The sequence below is a fragment of the Eretmochelys imbricata genome, chromosome 3, assembly GCF_965152235.1.
Source record: "Eretmochelys imbricata isolate rEreImb1 chromosome 3, rEreImb1.hap1, whole genome shotgun sequence".
Taxonomy (NCBI): domain Eukaryota; kingdom Metazoa; phylum Chordata; order Testudines; family Cheloniidae; genus Eretmochelys; species Eretmochelys imbricata.
The window spans coordinates 65,713,929-65,740,147 of NC_135574.1; the positions used below are offsets into that span (position 1 = coordinate 65,713,929).

General features: G+C 44.1%; 1 protein-coding gene across 4 annotated transcripts in view; it reads right to left on the reverse strand.

Moving 5' to 3' along the window:
* CEP162 (centrosomal protein 162) overlaps positions 1 to 26,219 on the reverse strand; it is an 84,972-nt gene continuing 58,753 nt past the window's right edge. For 3 of the 4 annotated variants that reach the window (XM_077812770.1, XM_077812773.1, XM_077812769.1), the window contains 5 exons: positions 24,521 to 25,191; positions 23,634 to 23,775; positions 23,113 to 23,211; positions 5,466 to 5,600; positions 2 to 2,338 (listed from right to left, as the gene is read on the reverse strand). In XM_077812770.1, coding sequence (XP_077668896.1) covers positions 2,120 to 2,338; positions 5,466 to 5,600; positions 23,113 to 23,211; positions 23,634 to 23,775; positions 24,521 to 25,191 — 1,266 coding nt within the window. In that variant the 3' untranslated portion in view covers positions 2 to 2,119. Of the gene's footprint in view, positions 2,339 to 5,465; positions 5,601 to 23,112; positions 23,212 to 23,633; positions 23,776 to 24,520; positions 25,192 to 26,219 lie in introns of all 4 variants that reach the window. The other variant, XM_077812772.1, reaches the window with a different exon arrangement.

Consider the following 26,219-nt stretch of genomic DNA (forward strand, 5'->3'; position numbering starts at 1 on the left):
ACTATAAGTCTGTAAAACAAGAGAACAATAGTCTTAATGGACTGCTAATGGCTCTGTCTCTTGCCAAAGGTGGTTGAGAAGGAACTGAGGGGGCACGTTGACTAGCCTTGTGATGCAGCATGAGGAGAGAGAGTGCATGTGTGGGCCTAACGGGCACTGCTACTGAAGTTCTCCAATCAGTAGTGCAGGGATGCAAGCACACCTACAATGGAGCACATAGGGACACTACTCGAAGAAGAAATGATGGTTTTTTTTTTTTTTTTTTACACACTTTTGTATTTGCAAATAAATCACAAGAGCTGGTACATGATGAAAATACAACATATTTACTAATGATTGACATTTTATATACAAATATTTATCGTCCTATTTACATAATTTATGACTATATATTAATGCTTCCAGTTTATTCTTGGACAAAATCATCCTTTTTAATGAAAATTAAACTTTTATGGAGTTTTGGAAAACATCTGAATGAGATAACCAAAATAATTATTGCATTAATCCCAACCTTATCATTCGTTTTACAAACAGACATCATGTACAAACACTTAGGGAATGTCTACATGAACAATTACACTGCAGCCAACTGGGGTGTGAATATACCCCACACTGTTCTTGTGGACCCTGCTCTACATGTTAGCAGTCTGTTAGAGGGCTTTGAGCTAGTCGCATTTCAAAAAGGACCAGATCAAAGCATTCTAATGAACTGTTAATACACCAGCAGGGACAACATGAATAGTCAGACCATGACAGGCTAGTGCCCAGGAGCTTCACGCCCCAGCCTGCTGTGGTCTAACGTTCATGCAGGCTGGCCCTTACATACAGTGTGTGTATTTTTACATGTATGTATAAAATATATAGCATAACTATAAACAAATATTGCACTGCAAATCAATTATGGACACTCAAGTGCATTTTAACAGGAACTTACGAGATACAAATTGGTATATAACTACTTTTTATTTAAATCTTGCACACTCACTCGTGTGGCCACATAATTTACTTATGAAAACATATCTTCTTTTATGGTTCCTCCAAAAAGCCAATCATCTATAGCTATATATGTGCTGCTCTAGACCCGTACACTAAGTTATTTCAGCTTTGACTTAACTCTTAGCATCATTCAGTCAGCAAATACCACCAATTATACTAAATAGAGCATTAGCATGAATGGCATGGCTTTGTAAGAAATATCTCAAAACTGAAAGAAAATGGTTTTCTAACGTTATGTCTATACAGTGGCACTGCTGCAGCTACGCCATAGCATAGACACTTCCTATGCCAAAAGAAGGAGTTTTTCTGTTGATGTAGGTAATGCTCCTCTCCTAGCTGCAGCAGCTAGGTTCACCAAAGAATTCTTCTATCGACCTAGGTGCATCTAGACCAGTGATTAGGTTGTCTCATAACTATGGCACTCGGGGGTTAATTTTTTCCACATCCCCTGCGTCCTTCTAAATTTTAACTGTAGACCAGACTTAAGTCTGGGGTCATTATTGTGATAGAAACAATCTGCCCTAGTCCTCCACACATTTGGAGAAGTTTAGGGGCCAAAAAGGGGAAGGAAGAAAGAAAAGAGTACTGAGTGAAAAGATGAGAAGAGAGAAGTGTTGGAAAGATAGAAACAGGATTTTGTGCTCTAATTATAAATAAGGTTGATATTACTGGGTTAGCAATTTCTGTATAAAATAGACCATGTTATTCAAGATTTTCATAGAAGATCTGACACAGGGGAATACAACTGAGCCATCAGTTATGCTATATGAAACAGACCTGTACATCTTCTGTCAAAAATATTCAGTAATTTTCCACAGGCTGTTGGAAGAATACGAAATGCAGATTTCTTCACAACAATTCAGTTTATGGGGGAAAAAATCATCTGGCTCAAAATTCCTAATTTTTTGTTCAGGATTATTTCACATACAAGACAATTTATTATTAAGAAATTATGAGACACAATATGATCAATCAATTGTTCAGTAAAAACCTGCCTTTAGACAAGTGAATTTCAGATGAATTTATGGAAAGTATCTGAACTTGCAAGGATTACACCAGTGATTGTTTTATATTCACAGCTGTCTAGGTTAAAATTCTATTTCTCTGATCAGTTCTTACCCAGTCACGTCTTCCAATATCTTTCTGGTAAACTTAATCCACCTGAAACAGGTACTGGAATAACAATCCCTTGTTTCTGCAATTCCCGTAAAACATCTAATATTGAATCTAATTCCACTTGAAACTTCTCCAGCTCTTGATTCTTTAGTTGGGCAAGTTTTTTCCACTTCTCAACTTCCTGGGTTTGCTGCACGTCAGCAACATGTCGTGTTTGCTGCACTATCTGTAAATGAGAAGTTGGTTAACAAGAAGTATATTGATTTCCAGTCATCAGTTCACTGAACACTGTCCCTTAGTTCAGACAGTCTCTTTGCAAAAATACAGACTATTGTATTTTTAATTAAGTTTCTGATGTTAAATCCCAAAGCCCACTGCTAATTATTATATAGAAATATTTGTTCTGAACACTGGAAAATGTCCTTTTGATAGTAGCAATAAATTCCTTTAGACATTAGTGGGGAGAGGAAGGGAGGTTAATACCCAGTTCAAATTAAAGAAGCCTCACAAGAGATTAGTTTATTTTTTCCAAAGCTCCCAATTAAAAGTTTGAGCACTTAAGACTTTATGACAAATATTTAACACTTTTGAATATATCAGGCCCCGTGCTATTGCTATACGTTTAAAAACTGTGTAACGAACTCTATAAATGCACCAAAAATAGCCTATAGTGACATTGCCCTGAGGCTGTTGCGGATATGGGTCTGAATGAGTTTTCACTCCTAACCTCACCAAATTCCAACAAGCTAATTTAAGCATGTTAGTGTCAAAGGAAATAAAAATCCATATGCCATTCTGAAAATGTAATGGCTATTCCAGACAGAGTATTTTAATTTTGGAATGTGCTGTATAAAGCAAAGACATAATTTCAATCCTCTGTATTAACAAGATATAAATTGCCAGTCATTTTTATTATTCATGTGTATTACCGTAGTGCTGAAGGGTAAATCTACATGGTAAGCAGCCGCCCACGGCAATGAGTCTCAGAGCCCAGATCTACAGATTCAGGCTCATGGGGCTCATACTACGGTAAGAAGTTCAGACTCCTCAGGTTCTGAAGGCCAGGAATGGGGGCTGGGTTTCAGAAACACAAAGATGCACAGCATTTTTAGCGCTGTAGCGTGAGCCCAATCTGTAGACCCAGACTCAGACTTCTTGTTGTGAGCTGATGCTTATCATATAGACGTACTCTAAGAGCCCTAGTCATGGACTCTGATGCTTCTTAACATTCAGTACATTAGAATGTCCCTTTTTTAGTTTATGCATTTATTTTTACTGATTGCTAAGAGTCCCATTGCAGATGATTAAATTTGCAAGTTGGGAAATAAGCAAAAAACAGACAAAATAAACCCCACAACTACTCGTCAAAAGGAAAATTACTTAACAGTGATTGGTGTTTCTTATAGCATTGTTCCTCTTTTACTGTACAAAAAAATCCTCACTGTAAATATTGGGTCAGATTGTTTATTTCAATGGTGTTACACCAATAAAGAATATGGCCCTATGGTCCAGACAGCAAGGCAGTAAGGAACTGCCAATCAAGTCAAAGCATAAATCACACCTGCCCACTTGTATCTGAATTAAGGAACTTTCTAGAGTTGAAAAAAAAAAGGAAGTTACTCAGTACCTGAGGTTATAGAGGTGAGTGGGTGGGGGCATGAGAAAGAGGAAGAAGAAAACAAATGTGTTATGTTAACTTGCTGCTTTGACTTCTAAAAACTGACAGCACAGGAATAGAAATAGGGCATTCATTGATGCTAATGAAGAAATAAATTGCTCCACCATCAGGTCTTATACATTTGATAGAATAACTTTCTTCTTTAAAAGAATCTAAGTGGACAGTTCCACCCTCTCTCTGGCACAATGGGACTTCCTACCATCAGGGTAAAGCTTGCAGCAGACAGGGCTTGCAGCTTGGGGGCCAGTCCAAGACTATGGAACAATGCCCAGAGGAACTAGAACCCATTATAAACCTCACCACCTTCTTCTCCAGGAGGGATAGCTCAGTGGTTTGAGCATTGGCCTGCTAAACCCAGGGTTGTGAGTTCAATCCTTGAGGGGGCCATTTAGGGATCTAGGGCAAAAATTGGGGATTGGTCCTGCTGTGAGCAGGGGGTTGGACTAGATGACCTCCTGAGGTCCCTTCCAACCCTGATAGTCTAAGTTCAAGTACACTTCAACTTTGCCATCTCCATTTACCAAAAAAATATTCCCCAAACGAAACCACTTAATTGCACATATAATCCTCTTCCTAGGAGAGCATGACAGAAAGAATGAACCACATGTGACAGATACTAATCACACTGCTTAATGCACTACTGAAAAGCACTAAGATGCGAAAGTGATGAGGGAAATAAAAGAACCTATACAGAATAAAGTAGAAGTAATTCTTTAGATATATAGATCCTTATAACCTATACAGAATAAAGTAGAAGTAATTCTTTAGATATATAGATCCTTATAAAGATTACTAAGAACACAGAGGCTAGATCCTCCTATAAAATGAGGTACAGGAATCACTGAGAAATTATTTTACCTAGTTGAAATTATATATGGCTGTATGTTAGGTTTTAAAAAGAAACCTTAATTCAGGTACAAGTGGTCTGGAAGGGTTTATGCTTTGACTTCATTGGCAGTTCCTTACTGCCTTGCTATCTGGGCCACAGGGCCCAATTCTTTTTTGGTGTAACTCAATTGAAATAAACAATCTGACTCAATATTTATTGCAAGAATTTTTTTTGTTTGTAGAGTAAAAGAAAAGAAACACTATAAGAAGAAAAAAGATCCAACTCACCAAACAACCATTGGATTATACAATTGTCTAATATTTTTAATTAGCTTTTTGTGGATTTGGGATAAAGATAGTAAAGAAAGTCTATGGGCATTTTTTGTGAAAGTGCAAGGAGCATATGAGAAATATTTTGCAAGTTTTTTCTGTTTGTGTAATGTTTAGAAATTGAGCAAACATCTTATGTTGTTGAGCTCTATTTGGGATCTCAGACAACTCAGTCAATATTAAGTCCAGCCTAGTTTATAAACACACCGGTCCTCATTTTCTAAACCTAGTGTTCCTGTTTGTGCCCATATATGGCAATTTGGCACCTACAACTGCTGTCACTTTGGATTTCTAAGTATCTCATTTGAGATCCAATGTACAAGTTACTTTAATTGACCCTGTAAATAACTGGGTCCAAGACTGCATGCACATTTTTTATGCACCAGTGGGCACAAAAAAGGACGACGACTTTGGTCATCGGTCAAAATGTATTTGATCCCTGCAGTATGGTCTGCAATAATTTGTACAAATGCTGTCAAAATACATAGGAGACAAGTACAGAGATGCTCTATTTTACCTGCTGAAGTTCTTGTTCTCTTTGTGCATGTCTGATCTCCATATACTTGATTTTCCTTTCTAGACACAAGAAGTGTTTCATCTCAGGACTTTGCCTCTCTTTAGCCTCTCTCAGTTCTTCGAACAGTTTTGCCATCTAAAATTTGAGGTATTTGTTATTTGTAATGAAGTAGTGTCAACTTTACTAAGTGTTGTATAAACAAACAAAGGATTTCCCATCAAAATGCATTTACGTTTCCTTTCACAGTATTTTAAATGTTAGCTCACTATTATAATCCAAGCTTATTTTAGAGCCCAAAGGTTCTTGCCTCTTATTACTTTCCTCTATGTTGCAGAAGCCTAATCTCTAATAGAATCATAAAACCATAGAAGATTAGGGTTGGAAGAGACCTCGGGGATCATCTAGTCCAACCCCCTACTCAAAGCAGGACCAACCCCAAATAAATCATCCCAGCCAGGGCTTTGTCAAGCCAGGCCTTAAAAACCTCTAAGGATGGAAATTCCACCACCTCCCTAGGTAATCCATTCCAGTACTTCACCACCCTCCTAGTGAAATACTTTTTCCTAATATCCAACCTAGACCTCCCACACTGCAACTTGAGACCATATTGCTTCTTGTTCTGTCATCTGCCACCACTGAGAACAGCTGAGCTCCATCCTCTTTGGAACCCCCCTTCAGGTAGTTGAAGGCTGGTATCAAATCCCCCCCTCAGTCTTCTCTTCTGCAGACTAAATAAGCCCAGTTCCCTCAGCCTCCCTTCATAAGTCATGTGCCCAGCCCCCTACTCATTTTTGTTGCCCTCTGCTGGACTCTCTCCAATTTGTCCACATCCTTTCTGTAGTGGGGGTCCCAAAACTGGACTCAATACTCCAGATGTGGCCTTACCAGAGCCAAATAGAAGGGAATAATCCCTTTCCTCGATCAGCTGTCGATGCTCCTACTAATGAAGCCCAACATGCCTTAGCCTTCTTGGCAACAAGGGCACACTGTTGACTCATATCCAGCTTCTCATCCATTGTAATCCCCAGATCCTTTTCTGCAGAACTGCTGCTTAGCCAGTCGGTCCCCAGCCTATAGCGGTGAATGGGATTCTTCTGTCCTAAGTGCAGGACGCTGCATTTGTCCTTGTTGAACCTCAGATTTCTTTTGGCCCAATCCTCCAATTTGTCTAGGTCACTCTGGACCCTATCCCTACCCTCCAGAGTACCGACCTCTCTCCCTAGCTTAGTGTCATCCGTGAACTTGCTGAGGGTGCAATCCATCCCATCATCCAGATAATTAAGATGTTGAGCAAAACCGGCCCCAGGACCGAACCCTGGGGCACTCTGCTTGATACCGGCTGCCAACTAGACATCAAGTGGTTGATCACTACCCGTGGAGCCTGACGATCTAGCCAGCTTTCTATCCACCTTATAGTCCATTCATCCAATCCGTACTTTTTTAACTTGCTGGCAAGAATACTGTGGGAGACCGTATGAAAAGCTTTGCTAAAGTCAAGGTATATCACGTCCACTGCTTTCCCCACATCCACAGAGCTAGTTATCTCATCATAAAAGACAATCAGGTTGGTCAGGCATGGTGCCCTTGGTGAATCCATGTTGACTGATCTTGATCACCTTCTTCTCCAAGTGCTTCAAAATGGATTCCTTGAGGACCTGCTCCATGATTTTTCAGGGGACTGAGGTGAGTCTGTAGTCCCCCAGACTCCTTTTTTTAAAGATGGGCATTATATTTGCTTTTTTCCAATTGTCTGGGACCTCCCGATTGCCACGAGTTTTCAAAGATAATGACCTATGGTTCTGCAATAACATCAAGCAATTCCCGCAGCACCCTCGGATGCATTTCATCCGGCCCCATGGACTTGTGCATGTCCAGGTTTTCTGAATAGCCCTTAACCTGTTCTTTCACCACTGAGGGCTGCTCACCTCCTCCCCATACTGTGCTGCCCAGTGCAGCAGTCTGGGAGCTGACCTTGTCTGTGAAGACTGAGGCAAAAAAAGCATTGAGTACTTCAGCTTTTTCCACATCATCTATCACTAAGTTGCCTCCCCCATTCAGTAAAGGTCTCACACTTTCCCTGACCACCTTCTTGTTGATAACATACCTGTAGAAACCCTTCTTGTTACCCTTCACATCCCTTGCTAGCTGCAACTCCAGTTGTGCTTTGGCCTTCCTGATTACACCCCTGCATGCTTGAGCAATATTTTTATACTCCTCCCTAATCATCTGTTCAAGTTTCCACTTCTTGTAAGTTTCCTTTTTATGTTTAAGCTCACTGAAGATTTCTCTGTTAAGCCAAGCTGGTTGCCTGCCATATTTGCTATTCTTTCTGCACATCAGCATGGTTTGTTCCTGCGCCCTCAATAAGGCTTCTTTAAAATACAGCCAACTCTCCTGGACTGCTTTCCCCACACATATTAGCCTCCCAGGGGATCTTGCCCATCAGTTCCCTGAGGGAGTCAAAGTCTGCTTTTCTGAAATCCAGTGGAGGATGGCTAGCAGTCGTTTTCCTTCAGAACTCTCAATGCAAATTCATACATTTGCCAAGAAAAGGGCTGGAAGGTACCACTTACTCTCCAGCTCATGCAGCTCCTGCTGACAAAGAACCTCAGAGGGCCTGATCCTACAAACCTTTACCTATACAATGGGACAACTACTCATGAGTAACAGTTCGCAGAGCTGGGACCACGTTGGACCCTTTCAGTCAAGGACTTTCTGAACCTGCCACCTGAATTCAGTATGTTTTGCTACCACTTACATGTAGACCACCACACTAGAAATTATGGCAAACAAAAGTAAATGCATGTATAGGAAAACATTTTTAACCTGAATGCTTAAATCTCTGTTTAGGCTCTTAAATATAAGTGACCTGATTTTCCAAGATGCTTAGAGGAAGCTGCAGGCACACAGCACCTCGGAAATCAACACAGGGATTTGGATGCGTAGCTTTAGGACCTCACATTTGTAAGTGTTGGCTTATATTTTTAATTTAAATCACACAATCAGAGAAATTAGAGATTAAAATGATCTACTCGTCCATTTCTCCAAGCCAATGTATAATTATTCCTAATATGTTTTAACCAGTCCAAATTTTCTCAGTCCAAATTATTTATTTTTTACTCAAAGCACATTGAGATATTAATTAATCCACAAATACAGTAACTTCTCACTTAACGCTGTCCCGGTTAACGTTTTTTCGTTGCTGATCAATTAGGGAACATGCTTGTTTAAAGTTGTGCAATGCTCTCTTCTAAGGTTGTTTGGTAGCTGCCTGCTTTGTCCACTGCTTGCAGGATTCTCTGGAAGAGCAACCCCTCTTCCTGGGGATTAGAACTGGGGGAAGAGGGGAGCGGAAGCCCCCCCCCCCCATCAGCTCCCCTAAATTCCCTGTAAGGTATGTGGCTCCGCAGCTGCCCAGCAGCAGTTCAGGTGGCCCTCCCCCTACTGCCATGCTGCTCCTGCCAGGCCCTCTGCCTCGGAGCTGCTCCTGGGAGCTTCCTGCTTGCTGCTGGGGGGGAAGAGGGGTGCTGATGTCAGGATGTCCCCCTGCTCCTGCCCTCTGCCCGCACCATAGCCCCTCTCCATAAAGTGCAGGACAGGACAGTCACAGGGCTCCGGGACCGAACAGGGGAGTTTGCAGGAAGCTGTTGCTTCCTGTCTGATCTGCTTAAAAGGGCAATGTACTTGAAGGGGGGTCAGCATAGGTAAAGGGGCAATGCATCTCTCTCTTTCTCTCTCATAAATGCAACCCCCAGCACTTTGGAAAGTCAGCACCTGTGCATCGCTGTCAGGAGGAGGGAGTGGTGCGCTCTAGCTGGATAGCGTGGGTTCATCATCATGTTCAGCTTTTGCAGGTAAGTGTTTGCAGCTACTGCCCTGCATCTATTGTGTTTCCTCCCTCCTGCCTCAGTCCATGCTGCCTTGTAGAGCGTGAGGCTACATTAACAGCAGCAAAAACAACAAGGAGCCCTTTGTGGCAACTTAGAGACTAACAAATTTATTTGGGCATAAGCTTTCATGGGCTAGAACCCACTTCATCAGATGCAACAACAGCGGATTAATCCTTGAGGGCTCAGTCAAGTGCTAGTTCATCATTTAGCAGCAAGGCATTCCCTGGGAAATATTCCACCCTTTTACTCCACCACCTCAACCAAGCTTCACAATCACTCATTGCTGTGTATAATATTAAACTGTTTGTTTAAAATTGTTTAAAACTTATACTGTATATAATGTCTTTTGTTTGATGAAAAAAATTTCACTGGAACCTAACCCCCGCCTATTTACATTAATTCTTATGGGGAAACTGGATTTGCTTAACATTGGTTCGCATAAAGTCGCATTTTTCAGGAACATAACTACAGCGTTAAGCGAGGAGTTACTGTAAAGGAAACAAATGTATAATTGTAAACTAAAGCCCTTCTCTCCTTTTACATAATAAAATAATGTACTAAGAAATAACTTTTCACAACAGTTTTCAGATACAGACTACATATTACTTTTAAAAAAAAAGACAATTTGCACAGAGACAAACAATGTTAGAAAAGGTAGTGCTGGAATATATAACACAGGGCTAACATCTCCTCTTGTCTAATGTTACAACTTTAAACTAATAATCTGAAAATTACCTCATCAATGAATTAAAACTTCGTTTTGGAGGGAAACGAATGGTTGAGGGATTTTCTCAAGAGGCTACTGACTGACCCTCTGAGCCACATAGGACAATCTTCAGAAATTCGATAAGTGGGGGCGGGTACCTGCTGGAGCTCGGGGCTTCAGCCCTGCAGCCGGGTTTGGGGTTAGGGGTTTCTGCCCTGCGGGGAAGGGGGTCTCGGGACTTCAGCCCCGCAGGGTGTACATGCCGGAGCTCTGGGCTTCAGCCTTGCGGGAGATGCCTGCTGGAGCTCGGGGCTTCCAGCTAAAGCCCCGAGCCCCGGCAAGTGCACTCCATGGGACTGAAGCCCAGGGGCCCCCCTACCCGTTGGCCAGAAGCCCCTAGCCCCACTACCCTGCCACAGGGCACAAGCCCTGAGCTCTTCCCCCTCAACCAGTCTGATAGGCGGAGAATGGGGGGAGGTGTGAGGGACTCCGCGAGCTGCACTTTAACTGTAAAAGAGCCGCATGCAGCTCACGAGCCACGGTTTGGCTAAGCCTGCTATATAGGTTACTTTCTGTTCCTTGTGTTTTTAAGTGATACTGCAGTTTGATGCATCTTTGTTCCTCCAGCCGCTATCTATACATTGGTTAGTCTCTAAGGTGCCACAAGTACTCCTTTTCTTTTTGCGAATACAGACTAACACGGCTGTTACTCTGAAACCTGTCATTATGCAAGGCACTGCATTTAGCCATATGGAGTGGAAATCTGTCAACTGCATGAAAAAACTTGTACAGATACAGCACCCATTTTTTCATGCTTTGTGTGTATAAAAAGATCTTCTATACTTTCCACAGTATGTATCTACACTTGTGCATTTCAAAAAGGTTCCATCAGAACTTTCTGGAGTCCTTAATTTCTCAATGTTGCTTTCCTGAAATCTAATACCCAGTATTGCTGTATTCTGCGAGTCCCCACTCATCCCCATTCTTTACTATTCTGAATTCAAAATAGCTGGAGGTGACCAGTTCCAAATAACAGTATGACAAGTTTCAGAGTAACAGCCGTGTTAGTCTGTATTCACAAAAAGAAAAGGAGTACTTGTGGCACCTTGGAGACTAACCAATTTATTTGAGCATAAGCTTTCGTGAGCTACAGCTCACTTCATCGGATGCATACCGTGGAAAGTGTAGAAGATCTTTTATACATACACACAAAGCATGAAAAAATACCTCTTCCCACCCCACTCTCCTGCTGGTAATAGCTTATCTAAAGTGATCACTCTCCTTACAATGTGTATGATAATCAAGCTGGGCCATTTCCAGCATAAACCTGGATTTGTGCTGGAAATGGCCCAACTTGATCATCATACACATTGTAAGGAGAGGTTTCAGAGTAACAGCCGTGTTAGTCTGTATTCGCAAAAAGAAAAGGAGTACTTGTGGCACCTTAGAGACTAACCAGTTTATTTGAGCATGAGCTTTCGTGAGCTACAGCTCACTTCATCATAGTCTGCTGCAGTTTCCACGGTATGTATCTGATGAAGTGAGCTGTAGCTCACGAAAGCTCATGCTCAAATAAACTGGTTAGTCTCTAAGGTGCCACAAGTACTCCTTTTCTTATTGTAAGGAGAGTGATCACTTTAGATAAGCTATTACCAGCAGGAGAGTGGGGTGGGAAGAGGTATTTTTTCATGCTTTGTGTGTATGTATAAAAGATCTTCTACACTTTCCACGGTATGCATCCGATGAAGTGAGCTGTAGCTCACGAAAGCTTATGCTCAAATAAATTGGTTAGTCTCCAAGGTGCCACAAGTACTCCTTTTCTTTTTACAAATATCAGTATGTTCACATCCTCATGCAGTACCATGTAGAAGCAGATCCAAATAGAGGGCATCTTTTGGTTAAAGTCTCAAATTTTTAAGTCAAAGTTGTCTTCTAGTGAAGCTAGGAATCTGTTATCTAACAGATTGGTGTCGTTAATGCGGCATGGCTGTGCACAGCAATTCAGAGGCAGATTAGCATTCAAAATACCTGAATTACTTGTGGCTCTCCCAAAATGTCCATATCTTCATTTAAGGCACTGATAGTTTAAATAGATGAAGCTCAACCCCATCCCATTTAAGACTGCTAATAGTGATTCCCCTGTAATGACGAATCATATTTGCAGCCTCCATTTGTTTTATTTTCCAGTTTAACTAAATTTGGATTCTAGGCACGAAATGGTTAGAAGTTATTTTACAGTAACATTAATAGTTATTACATAAACTGAACAAAAAAAGGCAAGTGAAGTTTTACCTTGAAAAGTCACAGTCTCAACGATTTCTAATGCAAATTGCTCACTTTACAAATACAATTATGTTTTTTCTGTCAGCCCTTCAAACTCAACCTGGAATCTGTAGTTCAAGTAGTAGTCTTTCTTTTTTACATATCATCACCAGTAATAAAAGGACACACTAGAAACAGATCTTTTGAGTAAGAAGGTGCTATTTTTTACATAGGCATTTTTCGGAGTAGAGCTGAACTTTAAGATTCATAGAAGATGAAGATTAAGCATCACTAGAAGGACATTTTAAAGTTGTGATAAAGCACAAGAACTCCTCTTGCTTGAGCACATACCGTTACAGAAGATGTGAAAGAAACAGCAGCAAGGGCTATGGGTAAGATTACTAAAATTTCAAACATTTAAAACCTTACAATGGAAAAAATTGAAGTATTGCTAAAATAAAATCTATGGTATTCCTACCTTAACACTTCAAGTTCAGTGCATTAAATTTGCCAAATATGCCTACCACATAAGCTAATATAATCAAGAAGTCCATATTATACACATAATCTGCAAGGTCGGTTTTCCAGAGGAGGAAAATTCTGATTTCGTCTTGCAATTTAAAGGCACACTGTAAAACTTTCATACATGACAACCCCCAGTCTTCACTGTGAAACAAAAGCTGAGAGTAGTCAGAGCCCATCATTTCACACATTGTACTAAGACCATGTGTGTTCACTACCCGGAATTTTATAAAATTCACAATTTTAAAAACAATATTGAGGGCCATGTGTACTTTAGGTTTTAACTTCTTCAATACCAAAGTATAGTGATGAATCATACAGCTTGTCCAAATGCCTGCTGGGTCCACTTTCTTAACTCATGTTGCAACCACACTTTTCTATCCTGTCACGGCTGCTGCCTCATCAATGTACAGCCCTACATATGAATCCCACTTATGACCTTCTGGAAGTAGAAGGATCTTGCCAATCATGTGTGATTGTTTGCATTTTGCAATTTGCATGGCCACAACATAAGATGTTTCTAAGGCTTTTTGAGGAAAAACAGTTACTTACCTTATCATAACTGTTGTTTTTCGAGATGTGTTGTTCACGTCCATTCCACATTAGGTGTGTGCGCACTGCATGCTTGAGCGTCGCAAACTTTTTTCCTTAGCGGCTCCCACCGGGGGGCCCCGAGTGGCGCCACTGTGCCCTGCCGCCCAACCCCCTCCGGTTCCTTCTTGCTGGCGACTCTGACAGAGGGGTAAGAGGGTGGGTGGTGAAATGGACGTGAACACCACATCTCGAAGAACAACAGTTATGAGAAGATAAGTAACCATTTTTTCTTCTTCGAGTGCTTGTTCACATTTGTTCACATTAGGTGAACCACAAGCTTACCTCTGGAGGAGGGTAGGAGTCATGGAACAACTGACTGGAGGACCGCTCTGCCAACTGCCGTGTCCTCTTTGGCCTGCTGGTTGACCGCGTAGTGGGTCGTGAAGGTGTGCACCGAGGACCAGGTGGCTGCTCTGCAGATCTCCTGGATCAGGACCTGTGCCAGGAAAGCCTTGGAAGTCGCTTGCGCCCTGGTCGAGTGGGCCGTGACCGCCGTGGCCGGAACACCTGCGAGCTTATAGCACGCCCAGATGCAGCTTGTAATCCAAGACGAGATCCGCTGCGCCGACACCGGGAGGCCTTTCATCCTCTCGGCTACGGCCACGAACAGCTGCACTGATTTACAAAAGGGCTGGGTGTGCTCCAAACAACACCAGCACTCGACGGACATCCAGGCTGTGGTGACTCAGGTCCGTATTGGGTTTTGGATAAAACACCAGCAGACAAATATCCTGGCCCAAATGGAATTGCAAGACCACCTTAGGGAGGAACTTGGTGTGGTTGGAGCTGCACCTTATCCTTGTGAAACACTGTATACGGTGGCTCAGAGGTGAGAGCCCTCAGGTCAGACACCCTTCTGGCCAAGGTAATGGCCACCAGAAATGCCACCTTCCAGGAAAGGTGGAGGAGGGAGGGGCTCGAAAGGGGGTCCCATGAGCTTAGAGAGGACCAAGTTAAGGTTCCGGGGGGCGTGAGTACAGAAAGATCCTCTCCAATCCTTTAAGGAACCGTCCCACCACTGGGTGGGAAAACACTGAGCCCCCTGAAAATCATGGATGGAAGGCGGAGATGGCCGCCAGGCGCACTCTGAGTGAGGATGGGGCCAGCCCCCGCTGCTTGAGGTGCAGGAGGTACTCTAGGATGGCTTGCACCGGGGCCTGGCACGGCTGCACCTGTCAGGGCTCACACCAACATGAGAACCTTTTCCACTTGGCCGTATAGGTAGCCCTGGTAGAGGGCTTCCTACTGCCAAGCAGAATATGCTGCACAGGAAGGGAGCACTGGCTCTCCAAGGCGTTTAGCCACCGAACTTCCACGCCATCAGGTGTAGTGATTGCAGGTCAAGGTGGAGAAGCCGCCCGCTGTCCTGCGTGATGAGGTCCCGATGTAGGGGCAGGACTACCGGGGCCTCCAACAACAGCTCTAGGAGCGTTGTATACCAGCACTGGGGGGGCCATGTCGGGGCAATGAGGACCACTGCCGCCCTGTCCCTGGGTACCTTGAGCAGGACCTTGTGTACCAAGGGAAGCGGGGGAAAGGTATACATCAAGCCCCTCCCCACGGGATTGCAAACGTGTCTGCGACTGGGCCCGGGCTGTGGCCCTGGAACGAGCAGAACCATGGGTACTGGGCACTGACCCTGGTGAAAAACAGGTCTAGCCGGGGAAACCCCCACCTGCAGAAGAACGAAAGCACGACGTCCACTCTGAGCATCCACTCGTGCGTGCGATACGACCTACTGAGGTAGTCCGCCAGCTCGTTTTGCACCCCCGGGAGATATGACGCCTCAAGGTGAATGGCGTGGGCTATACAAAAGTTCCAGAGGAGAAGAGCCTCACGACAGAGTGGCGAGGAACGGGCCCCACCCTGCTTGTTTATATAAAACATGGCAGTAGTGTTGTCTGTCAGAATTGTCACACTGTGACCACTCAGAGTAGTGTGAAAGGTCTGGCCGGCTAGATGACCCACCCTGAGCTCCTTCACGTTGATATGGAGCGACCGCTCTGCTCCGGACCGCAACCCCCAGGTGAGCCCCCTATCCGGGGTCTGACACATCCGTCACCAGCGTCAGGTCCGGTTATGGGGCAGCAAAGGGGATGCCTTTGAAAACCACAGGCTGGGACTGCCACCACAGCAGGGAGTCCAGCACATCCCTTGGGGCTGTCACTACCAAGTCCAGGGGGTCCCTGCCTGGGCGGTACACCCGAGCGAGCCACACCTGGAGAATCTTGAGTCTCAGTCTGGCATGCCTGACCACTTGCGTGCATGCCACACCTGACTGTTGTCATTGGAAACCGGCGCAGGGAGGTCACTGCATGCTGCATAGCCCGGAATTGGGATACTGTAAGGCTTGCTCTGGCCTGCACCACGTTCAGGACCGCCCCTATGAATTCCACTCTCTGCGTGGGCATGAGAGTGGACTTGGAGACGTTGACCAGGAGCCCCAGCTCGCGGCACAATCTCAGGGCCACCTCCACGTGGCCCCGCACTTCCGCTTCGGATCAACCTGTCAGGAGCTAGTCGTCGAGGTATGGGTAAACCCGGATCCTCTGCCTCCGTAGGAAGGCCGCTACCACCGCCATGCATTTTGTGAATACCCGTGGGGCTGCGGCTAGACCGAATGGGAGAGCCGCAAACTGGTAATGTTCTTGGCCCACGGTGAAGCGCAGGAACCACCCATGTGCTGGCTGGATGGCGATATGGAAGTATGCGTCCTTCATGTCGAAGGCGGCGTACCAGCCCCCCGGATCCAGGGAAGGGATGATGGTGCCCAGAGATACCATGCGGAACCAGCCTTGACCAGGAACTTGTTGAGCCTGTGCAGGTCTAAAATGGGAAAAAGGCCCCCTTTGGCCTTGGGGATGAGGAAGTACCGGGAGTAGAAACTGTTCCCCTTTAGGCCACGCGGCACCACCTTTACCGCCCCCGCCTCTGGCAGAGAGTGAACCTCCTTCTCTAGGAGATGCTCGTGAGAGGGGTCCCTGAAGAGGGACGGGGAAAGGGGGTGGGAGGGAAGAGAATTGCAGTGAGTACCCGTTCCGTACCATGTGTAAGACCGTGTGTACCAACGGTCTGACATAATGCTGGACCACGCAAGGGAGAAACAGGACAGGCTGTTTAGGAAACAAAGGAACAGATCCTCCATGTCTAGTTGGCAGCTGGTATCAAGTGGAGTGCCCCAAGGGTCGGTCCTCAGGCCGGTTTTGTTCAATATCTTCATAAATGATCTGGAGGATGGTGTGGATTGCACCTTCAGCAAGTTTGCAGATGACACTAAACTGGGAAGAGAGGTAGATACGCTGGAGGATAGGGATAGGATACAGAGGGCCCTAGACAAATTAGAGGATTGGGCCAAAAGAAATCTGATGAGGGTCAACAAGGACAAGTGCAGAGTCCTGCACTTAGGACGGAAGAATTCCATGCACCGCTACAGACTAGGGACCAAATGGCTCGGCAGCAGTTCTGCAGAAAAGGACCTAGGGGTTACAGTGGACGAGAAGCTGGATATGAGTCAACAGTGTGCCCTTGTTGCCAAGAAGGCCAATGGCATTTTGGGATGTATATGTAGGGGCACTGCCAGCAGATCGAGGGATGTTATTGTTCCCCTCTATTCGACATTGGTGAGACCTCATCTGGAGTACTGTGTCCAGTTTTAGGCCTCACACTACAAGAAGGATGTGGAAAAATTGGAAAGAGTGCAGCGGAGGGCAACTAAAATGATTAGAGGACTGGAGCACATGACTTATGAGGAGAGGCTGAGGGAACTGGGATTGTTTAGTCTGTGGAAGAGAAGAATGAGGGGGGATGTGATAGCTGCTTTCAACTACCTGAAAGGGGGTTCTAAAGAGGATGGATCTAGACTGTTCTCAGTGGTAGCTGATGACAGAACAAGGAGTAATGGTCTCAAGTTGCAGTGGGGGAGGTTTAGGCTGGATATTAGGAAAAACTTTTTCACTAGGAGGGTGGTGAAACACTGGAATGCGTTACCTAGGGAAGTGGTGGAATCTCCTTCCTTAGATATTTTTAAGGTCAGGCTTGACAAAGCCCTGGCTGGGATGATTTAGTTGGGGATTGATCGTGCTTTGAGCAGGGGGTTGGACTAGATGACCTCCTGAGGTCCCTTCCAACCCTGATATTCTACGATTCTGTGATCCAGTGACTGGTCTGGTATGCTGTCCCCGAGCGCACCTTCAAAAGCCTGGCTTAGTGCCCAGCTGGTTCTGACCCGGAGCATTATTGTAGTTATTATTGCACCATTGCCTGGTATCCCTGCCTTGCCTATGGTAAGGATCATGCCTATGACGAGGCTGGTACTGGCGCTGAGGGAGAGGCTGCGGCTTTAAGGGCTTCCTCTGAGTCACCAGGGTGTGCATATCCAGCGACTTAAGTGTAGCCCTCAAGTCCTTGCTGGCTTGCATCTGTCTGGTCCAAAAAGAGCCCGGACCCTTCAAAGGGGAGGTCGTGAAGTGTATTCTGGACCTCAGGTGGCAGGCCTGACTCCTGAAGCCATGCCGAGTGCCTCATGACCAGCCCCGAGGCGACTGTTCTGGCCGTCGCGTCTGCTGAATCCAGGGAGGCTTGGAAAGAGGTCTTAGCTACTGCCTTGCCCTTGTCCACCAGGGCCGTAAACTTCTGTTGGGAACCTTGCGGGAGGTTGTCCTTAAACTTCCCCACCGCCACCCAGGAGCTAAAATTATGCCTGTTGAGGATGGCCTGCTGATTAGCAATCCTCAACTGAAGGCCCCCTGACGAGTACACCCTTCTGCCAAAAAGGCAAAGGCATTTTGCCTCCTTGGCCTCAGGGGCCGGGGCCTGTTGTCCATGGCGCTCCCTTTCATTCACCGCCGAGACCACCAGGGAGCATGAACTTGGGTGGCAGAACAAGAATTTGTAGCCCTTTGATAGGGCAAAGTATTGTACTCCACACCTTTGGCCGCTGGACCGCTGGAGGCCAGGGTCTGCCAAAAAGTCTTATAATTCGATTGGATGGTCTTAATGAGTGGAAGCGCTATTTTAGATGGACCTTTGGGGCTCAAAATGTCCACCATGGGGTCCTCTTGCTCAACCGTCTCCTCGGGCTGCAACCCCAAGTTCTAGGCGACCCTACGCAGTAGCTCCTGGGAGGCTCTGTGGTCTATGGGTGGAGGGCTGGACACTGCTGTACCCGCCACCGCCTCATCCGGGGATGACGAGGAGGTTAGCAGCTGCTCAACCCCCTCTGGCTGGTGGTCCTGCTCCCCTTCTCCCATGGGAGGGGCCTCTGGCTTGGGCCAGGGCGGGAGACCTTGAGGCGGCACCGGACTCGGTGCTGGTCTCTCCGGTTTATCCTGGGAGGATGCTGGAGGCCTGGATACTGTAGCTTCCAGCGCCGTCAGGCGTCAGCGTGGGGACCGGGACCGCTGCACCAAGTAGCTCAGCCTGGATGGGGCCCTTTGGTGCTGTTGATAGGCCCAAGGAGTCCAGAAGGGCCAATGACTGGCAGCCCCCATTGGGGGTGCCAACCTGTCTGAGGGGGTCCCTGCTGTCTGGAGCACGGTGTGAGTAACTGTAACAGCCAGAGTTGGTGCCAGACTGCGGCGATGCCGACCGCAAAGGCCATGGCGGTGCCGACTATCTGTGCTGGCAGGAGATCAACGAGCGGCTCCTAACCGAATGGGAGTGGTACCGGTACCGATATCCCCAGGACCGGGAAGGGGACCTGGACTGGGACGGGGGCCAGCGTTCCCGGGACAGGGGTCTGCAGGAGCCCTCCGGCGAGGGCAGTCTCAACTCCTCCCAGTGCTGATCACTAAGTGGTGCTGGAGAGTGTTGTGCCCCTTCCGTTACTTCCTCACACCGACCCACTCCCAGTACTGTGACTTCCTTCTGAGCCGCGGGTAACTGGGAGTCTGCAGACGTGGAGCTCAACCGGGACCAACTCTGGGAGCGATGCCGGGACAGTGTCCTCGAACAGCACACCATTGCCGACTTACCCCTTGACGGCACCCGTGGCATGGGTGCCAGAGGATTCTCCTTATATGGGAGGAGGCTCGTTGCCGACAGCTCAATGAGGTCCTTCGCTGCCTCAAAGGTGCCAGGCATGGAGGGCTGATCCATTACGTCCTCGAGCCCATCGTTCACACTGAGCTCACTTAGGCTTGGGCTCAGTGGGACTTGTGGTGCTGAAGCCACTGGTGCCAGCACCGGTATAGTGGCCTTCCTGCTCTTGTCAGTGCTCAGGGCCTTGGAAGACGCCGGCCTCCTATGCGGGGAATGTCCGCGCCTTCCTTTTGGCTGCGCCGTGGGCCGCACCGAGGAGGATGAGCAGTGCTGGGGCCTAGCCTTTCGGTGTTTAGCCAGTGCTGGGTCTCTCGACGGCTCCAGGGCACTACGCACCGAGGAAGCTGGAGCTGACGTTGGGCGCTCCGGGCCTGGTGGCTGCAATGCGGCCTCCATCAACAACTGCTGCAAACAAAAGTCTTTTTCTTTCTTTGTTCTTGGCTTGAATGCCTTGCAAATCTTACACCACTCAGTTTGATGCTCTTCCCCCAGGCAACGTAGACACGAGTCATGGGGGTCACTAACTGACATAGGCTTGCGGCACGTGGCACAAGCCTTAAACTCGTGGGCCTGCGGCATGTCCCGCAGCCTGGGGCGGTGCTGAAAGCCTCCAAGCACCTAATCACTTAAGTGTCCACAACAAAGGTCTGCTAACTAACTGATAATAGCTATCCAACTCTGAGAAAGGCTAAGGGACTGCTCTCATAGGAGAGAGAGAGAGAGAGAGAGAGAGAGAGAGAGAGAGAGAGAGAGAGGTTGTTCCAACGCTGCCACGGACAGTAAGAAGGAACTGGAGCACTCAGGGGGCCCCCCGCCGGCCCGACAGGAGCCGCTAAGGGGAAAAAGGTTTCCGACGCTCGTGCACACAGTGCGCGCACACCTAATGTGGAATGGACGTGAACAAGCACTTGAAGAAGAACAGTTGCTTCTTTAGACATGACTTTTTGTTTGCCACTTTAATTCTGTTGGTTTCTGAAGGAAAACAAGGTGCAGCTCTCATTTACAAATTCTAGGTGTTTGGGTAATAAATGTCTTTGTAGTTTCCCTGGCCTCACACTTTCATTCATTAATGTATGCAAAGAAACACCACATTGTGACTGTGGACTTTCCACAGTAATACTGAGACACAAAAACCAAAACATCATGTAACTATTGTATTGTCTGCTTTTCATCCATTTCTGTTTAACTTTATTAAAACCATGATCTTCAGCCAAACATTTGCTACATGTAGGCTTAGAACTTGGTAAAAATCATTCCCTGAGGAAGATAAGATGCCCCTGTCTATCCCTCAGCCACTTTCCCCCCCTCCATATGTGCTGATGAAGTTGCTGACAGCAGTGGAAGCCTGTCTTTGCCTTCTGCTCCAGCAGGGCCTTTATAGCTGAGAGACTTCCTGATGAACACTTTCCCCAGCAGGAATGGAGGGCAAAGAGGCTCACAGTCTGGCAGCAGCAGCTGCATAAGACACAGGCCCATAGATAAGATGCAGGTGATTTTTAGGCCTAGTTTAATAATCTCTTAATTAGAAAAACAAAAGCAGGCATATCAATTAAAATCTTTTTCCAAACATTTGTGTCTCCCCTATGAATTCTTTGTGGTTCCCCAAAGAAGCCATGGCTCACACTTTGGGAAGCACTGCACTAGGTGACCTAATAGAGTTTTCTGTAAAATCTCTGAGATAGTCAAATTTTAATCTCTATTAAAAACAACAAATTATAGTATCTTTACATGGGAAGGAGTCTATTAAAAACGTATATTACCTGACAGTCCAGTCAATTTCTTTTCCCACTTAGTTAAAAAACAACAAACCACCAGCCTCTTAAAAAATTAATTGCATCTGAATTATCACAATGGAGCAGTTTTCACACACATCAGTCACTTCTAATCATGATTTCACAGAATCAAGTACTAGAGACCAAAGCGAAATGGACAAGCATTATGTAAGTTAAATTTTCTGTTGCATGTTCTGCTTCTTTGCTCACATAAATATCCTATCCTATCCCAACCAATTAAAATTCACAAAGATAAAGAGCAATTATTAAACTTAATGCTAACCAACTTAATTTACCAAGACCTAAAGTGGACATGGAATCAGTCATCTGTTCGCTGTGCAACAAAATATGGACGGAGGAGAAAGTGTCAGAAGAATGGACCCTCGTATCATAATCAAGTTACCAAAGAAAAGAAACCTAAACAATTGTTCAAACTGGAGGGGAGTAACACTTCTATCTGTCACAGGAAAAGTATTAGCAGCAGTACTCCTGAACAGAATGAAAGGAAAGATGGATACCATCGTACATGAACAACAATCTGGATCTAGACAAGGGAGATCGTGCACAGACGCTGTTTTCACCGAGATGGATTACTGAGAACACAACTGAATTCCAAGGCAGTCTTGCCATCAATTCTGTGGACTTTCAAAAGGCATTCAATAGAGTAAACAGAGAAACAATGCGGAAAATTGTGGAACAATATGGAATTCCAACAAAATTATCTAACATTATGCAGGCATTCTATGCCAACTCAAAATGCTGCATTAAAATGGAAAATGGATTGAGTAAGCTATTCAGCATCAAGACAGGTGTAAGGCAGGGGTATGTCCTGTCTCCTTTTTTGTTTATGCTAGTCATTGACTATGTGTTAAAACAATGCGACAGTAGTACATATGGCCTAAAATGGAACAATTCAAGGCTATCTGATCTAGACTTTGCTGACGACATCGCTCTTATCAATGCCAACGGACTACAAAAATGCACAAACCAAGTAAATGAAGTAATGGAGAAGATGGGTTTGAAATACAATGCAAAGAAATGTAAAGTCATGTTAATGGGGACTATAGGGACAGAAATCAAAATTGAAGAAGAGAAACTAGAGAAAGTGGACAATGTTACGTATCTTGGAAATACCATCAGCCAAGATGGTACTAGTTCCAAGGGAAGAAGAAGAAGAAGAATTGGGAAGGCAAATGCTGCATTTGGAAGACTCAAACATCTGGCAACTCAAAAACATCTCCCTCAAGACAAAACTGAACGTGTACAAAGCAATTGTTATTGCCATCACAACATACAGCAGTGAGACATGGCAACTTACCAAGAAAGATACGCAAAAGCTGGATACATTTCATCACAAACGTCTGAGAAGAATATTGGGAATAATATATAGAGATAGGAAGACAAATGAAGAAGTCAGAAAAATTACTGAACAAGGCACCCTCTCACAAATAATCTACAAAAGATGACAGTAGTTGGGACGTGTGCTGAGAATGGAAAAAGAAAGCTTACCAAATACCGCCCTTGAATGAAAACCAGAAAACGCAAGAAGAAAGAAAGGAAGGCCGCAAATAACATGGAAATGAACATGACACCAAGCACCTCAACATAAAATGGGAAGATTTGGAGAGAAGGGCAGTTGACAGGCAAGGATGGCAAATGTGGGTAGTCCAATGTGCAGCAAAACACGGGATGGACTAAGGTAAGGTAAAGTGGACACAAGCTGGGATTTTTGCAGGCTGCTTTCATTTTATATTATTGGAAATAATAATATAAAAATCTTTTAGAAATAAAACAAAAGATTTCTTGTTTTATAATCAGATAGCTCAAAACTGAAAAAAAATCACAACAAACCTCTCATTTACCTCTTTTTGCAAGATTTCCTCTCGCGTTTGTGAAACTGCAAGGGCCTCTTGATCTCTGTGCAGCTCATTAACTTGTTCTTGTAGATGTCTTATTAAGATCTAAGGAAATATTTTAAATATTCCTCATTAACACTGACAGATTTTAAAACCTTCAAAGTAATACATAAAATCAATTCTTGAATCTTAGAATTAAAATATATGAAAGCATTTCTTGAATCTTAATATTAATAGTAATTGTATTGTACAAAAGCCAATAGTTATGCAGTTAATTGGTTGTGTACTGGATTTGAATTTAAAATATTTCCATCATATCATATCTTTATGCCCTGTATATTCTCTACATTTTTATTAAGTAATATACATACATTTGTTGAGAATGTCATATTCTTTTAGAAATGGGACTTATTTTAAAAATATTTAATTTCTAAATCATCACAAATTTTGACCATTTTCTGTTAAAGTCATAGTTAATAACTCTTAACATTCATTAGGACAATAGGTGTATAACTGTTTTATTTTACTTCTTGTCTTGAAATTTTGCTATTTAGTTCAGCTACTTTAGAAGCAGAATGTTCCACTGCATGCTGACAAAGAATTTTCTCTACTTCTCTCTGATGGGATGCTCTTAGAGCTGCAATGTATTCTGCTGTATCTTCCTTTGTCCTGTAAAAGAAAGCTATAAATATAGCTGTTCCCCAAAATTGTAGCAACAAAATTATATATGCTTATACATTTAAAATAATTAAATTATAGGCCCCATAACTTCAAAATTGCACACGCTTCATTTCTTAGAAGTTACAAAGATTGCAAACACCATGTGTGTGACTGTAACTGTATATGAAATTATGCATGTGTCTAATTTTGAAGATTTGGGCTATAAATATTAGTATTACACTATTAGATGAAAGACAAAGGCATCCATGCTGCAACAATTTATATTAAATAAGCTTGTTCTTACTCAAAGCCATAACAAATTCTAGATTTATTAAAAAGCACTCATCTGGACCTGCCTGAGGGCTTAATAGCAGTGCTATACTACACAGAAGTCCTCTTCTCATCGTATTGTTCCTAAATGAGGGTAAGGACTCCCGTGAGGGAAGCACACTTTGCCTCACATTCTCGTCCATTCAAAAACATCAATTTTATCCAGTCATCTATGACCAGAAAGATGCCAATTGGCGCCAATTTAGGTGGCAATTTTTGTGACACGTATACACTTGACTATGAACATGTGTAGAGAAACCACCAATTAAGTTAGACGGTAGCATGAGAAGGTAGCAGCTTTTAGGTCATTACTAATGTGAGCTGGATTCATACATGTGATCTATTTGTCAAAAGGCACTGTATCATTACTGATCTCCCACCAAGACTCCAATGTTTTAATAAATGCATGAGATGACTGTTTTACCTTCGTATGTTACTTTCAGAATAAGCCAGTGTTGCCTGAGACTTCACTCTCTGCTGGCTCATTTCTAGAGACAGTCTTTCTAGCTCATCTTTTAACCTTGCATTTTCTTGCAGAACTTCTGAAATATGGGAATCGGCAAAGTTATGTGGCTGGTATATTTTATCATCAAGAGTGTCTGGGAAGGGTTCATTGGTACTGGCATTCCTTTTACTTGTTGCTAAAATATCCTTTTTCAAAATTTCTGTAGACTTTTCCTTATTGTCAGTTTTGTCACTTGAGTTATGGTTTGACAACATCGTCCTTCTCTCTTTTTGAAGTCTCTCCACAGTTTTTGTTAGGTCCTGTATCTCTCTGCTTTTGGTGATTAATTCTTGATTTAGTCTTACCAACCTGGCTTTAGCATGAGCTTGTTCCACTTGGTATTCTATTGATTGTAAGTCTTCATCATCTCTTTCACATTTTTTGAGTTCTAACTGGGAGTTTTGATTTTTAAGATTTTCAATTTCTGTTTGAAGATTTTTTACTGTGATCTGATGGTTCTCCTTTACACTACGAAGTTCTTGCTCAATTGCTGTAAAACTGGCTTTGCTGTCATGCGGTTTTTGTGGTTCATTCATCAATTTATAGGCAAGGAGTTCTTCAAGCTCTACAAGTCTTTGCTCATACTGAAGCTGAGAAAAAACAGCAATTTACAGAGTTGCATATCTATTACTCCCTCTTTTTTGTATAAATTAAGGGATTAAGCACCTTAAGTAAATGTTTAACATATTATATATAACAAAACCAGGAATATTTACAACACTATAAATTAGGTAGTTCAGAAAGCAGCCTCATGAATGTAATAACTCATTAAGACTACCTGCAACAAAAAAGCACAGTATATCAGCAAACTAAGGAACTATTTTTAGTAAGGATAGATGGGCACCTTATAACAGAAAGAGAATAAATAATTAAAGCCAATTATTAGGAAAATGAGTGTTTCCCATTGTATTATTGTGCTGGATTATTCTATTCAGCAATCAGTCTGAACAGACAAATTAACATTCCATTCTCAGTTTAACATTAAGAACACGTTGGCTCACTAAGAAATTCAGAGCATTTCATATTTTTGTTAAACATAGCATTTTAACTGTTGCTAGTTTCCACTTTGCAAATATTTAATAGTTTGTGATGGGACTGCCCACTGCCATATCCTTAGGGACCCATATCATGGACAAGAATGTACAAACAGAACAAAAAGATGATTCTTTCCATCCGGGTGTGTATGGGGCAATCAAGATCATTAAACCCTTGTCTCTCTTGAGCTCTGTCAGGACATTCTGTTTCAGAGGTACTAGTAGATACACAAGAAAGCTCTCTCTCAATTGGATGGAGAAGGCAAACCTTAGAAACGTATTTTCTTCTCCTGGTGTCACAAGCAGAAGGCTGGTAATTTCTCATTCAGGTGAGTGCTAAGGTTTACTCAAAAGGGGTCTATCTCCAGCTGATTCAGTCTTTCCATGTTCTCCTTCCCTGCTAGGTAAGCAGCGACCAAAACAGGTCCTGTGGAACAAAGCCCACTGCCATACCAGCAGGACTTCCCAACACAGGATTTCAGAAATGGTGCCAAGATCCTGGCAGAAGTATAAGTTTTCCTGGGCAATGGCAACCTAACACCTACTTTTCATACTGCAAATCAGGGCCCAGGACAGTTTCTGCA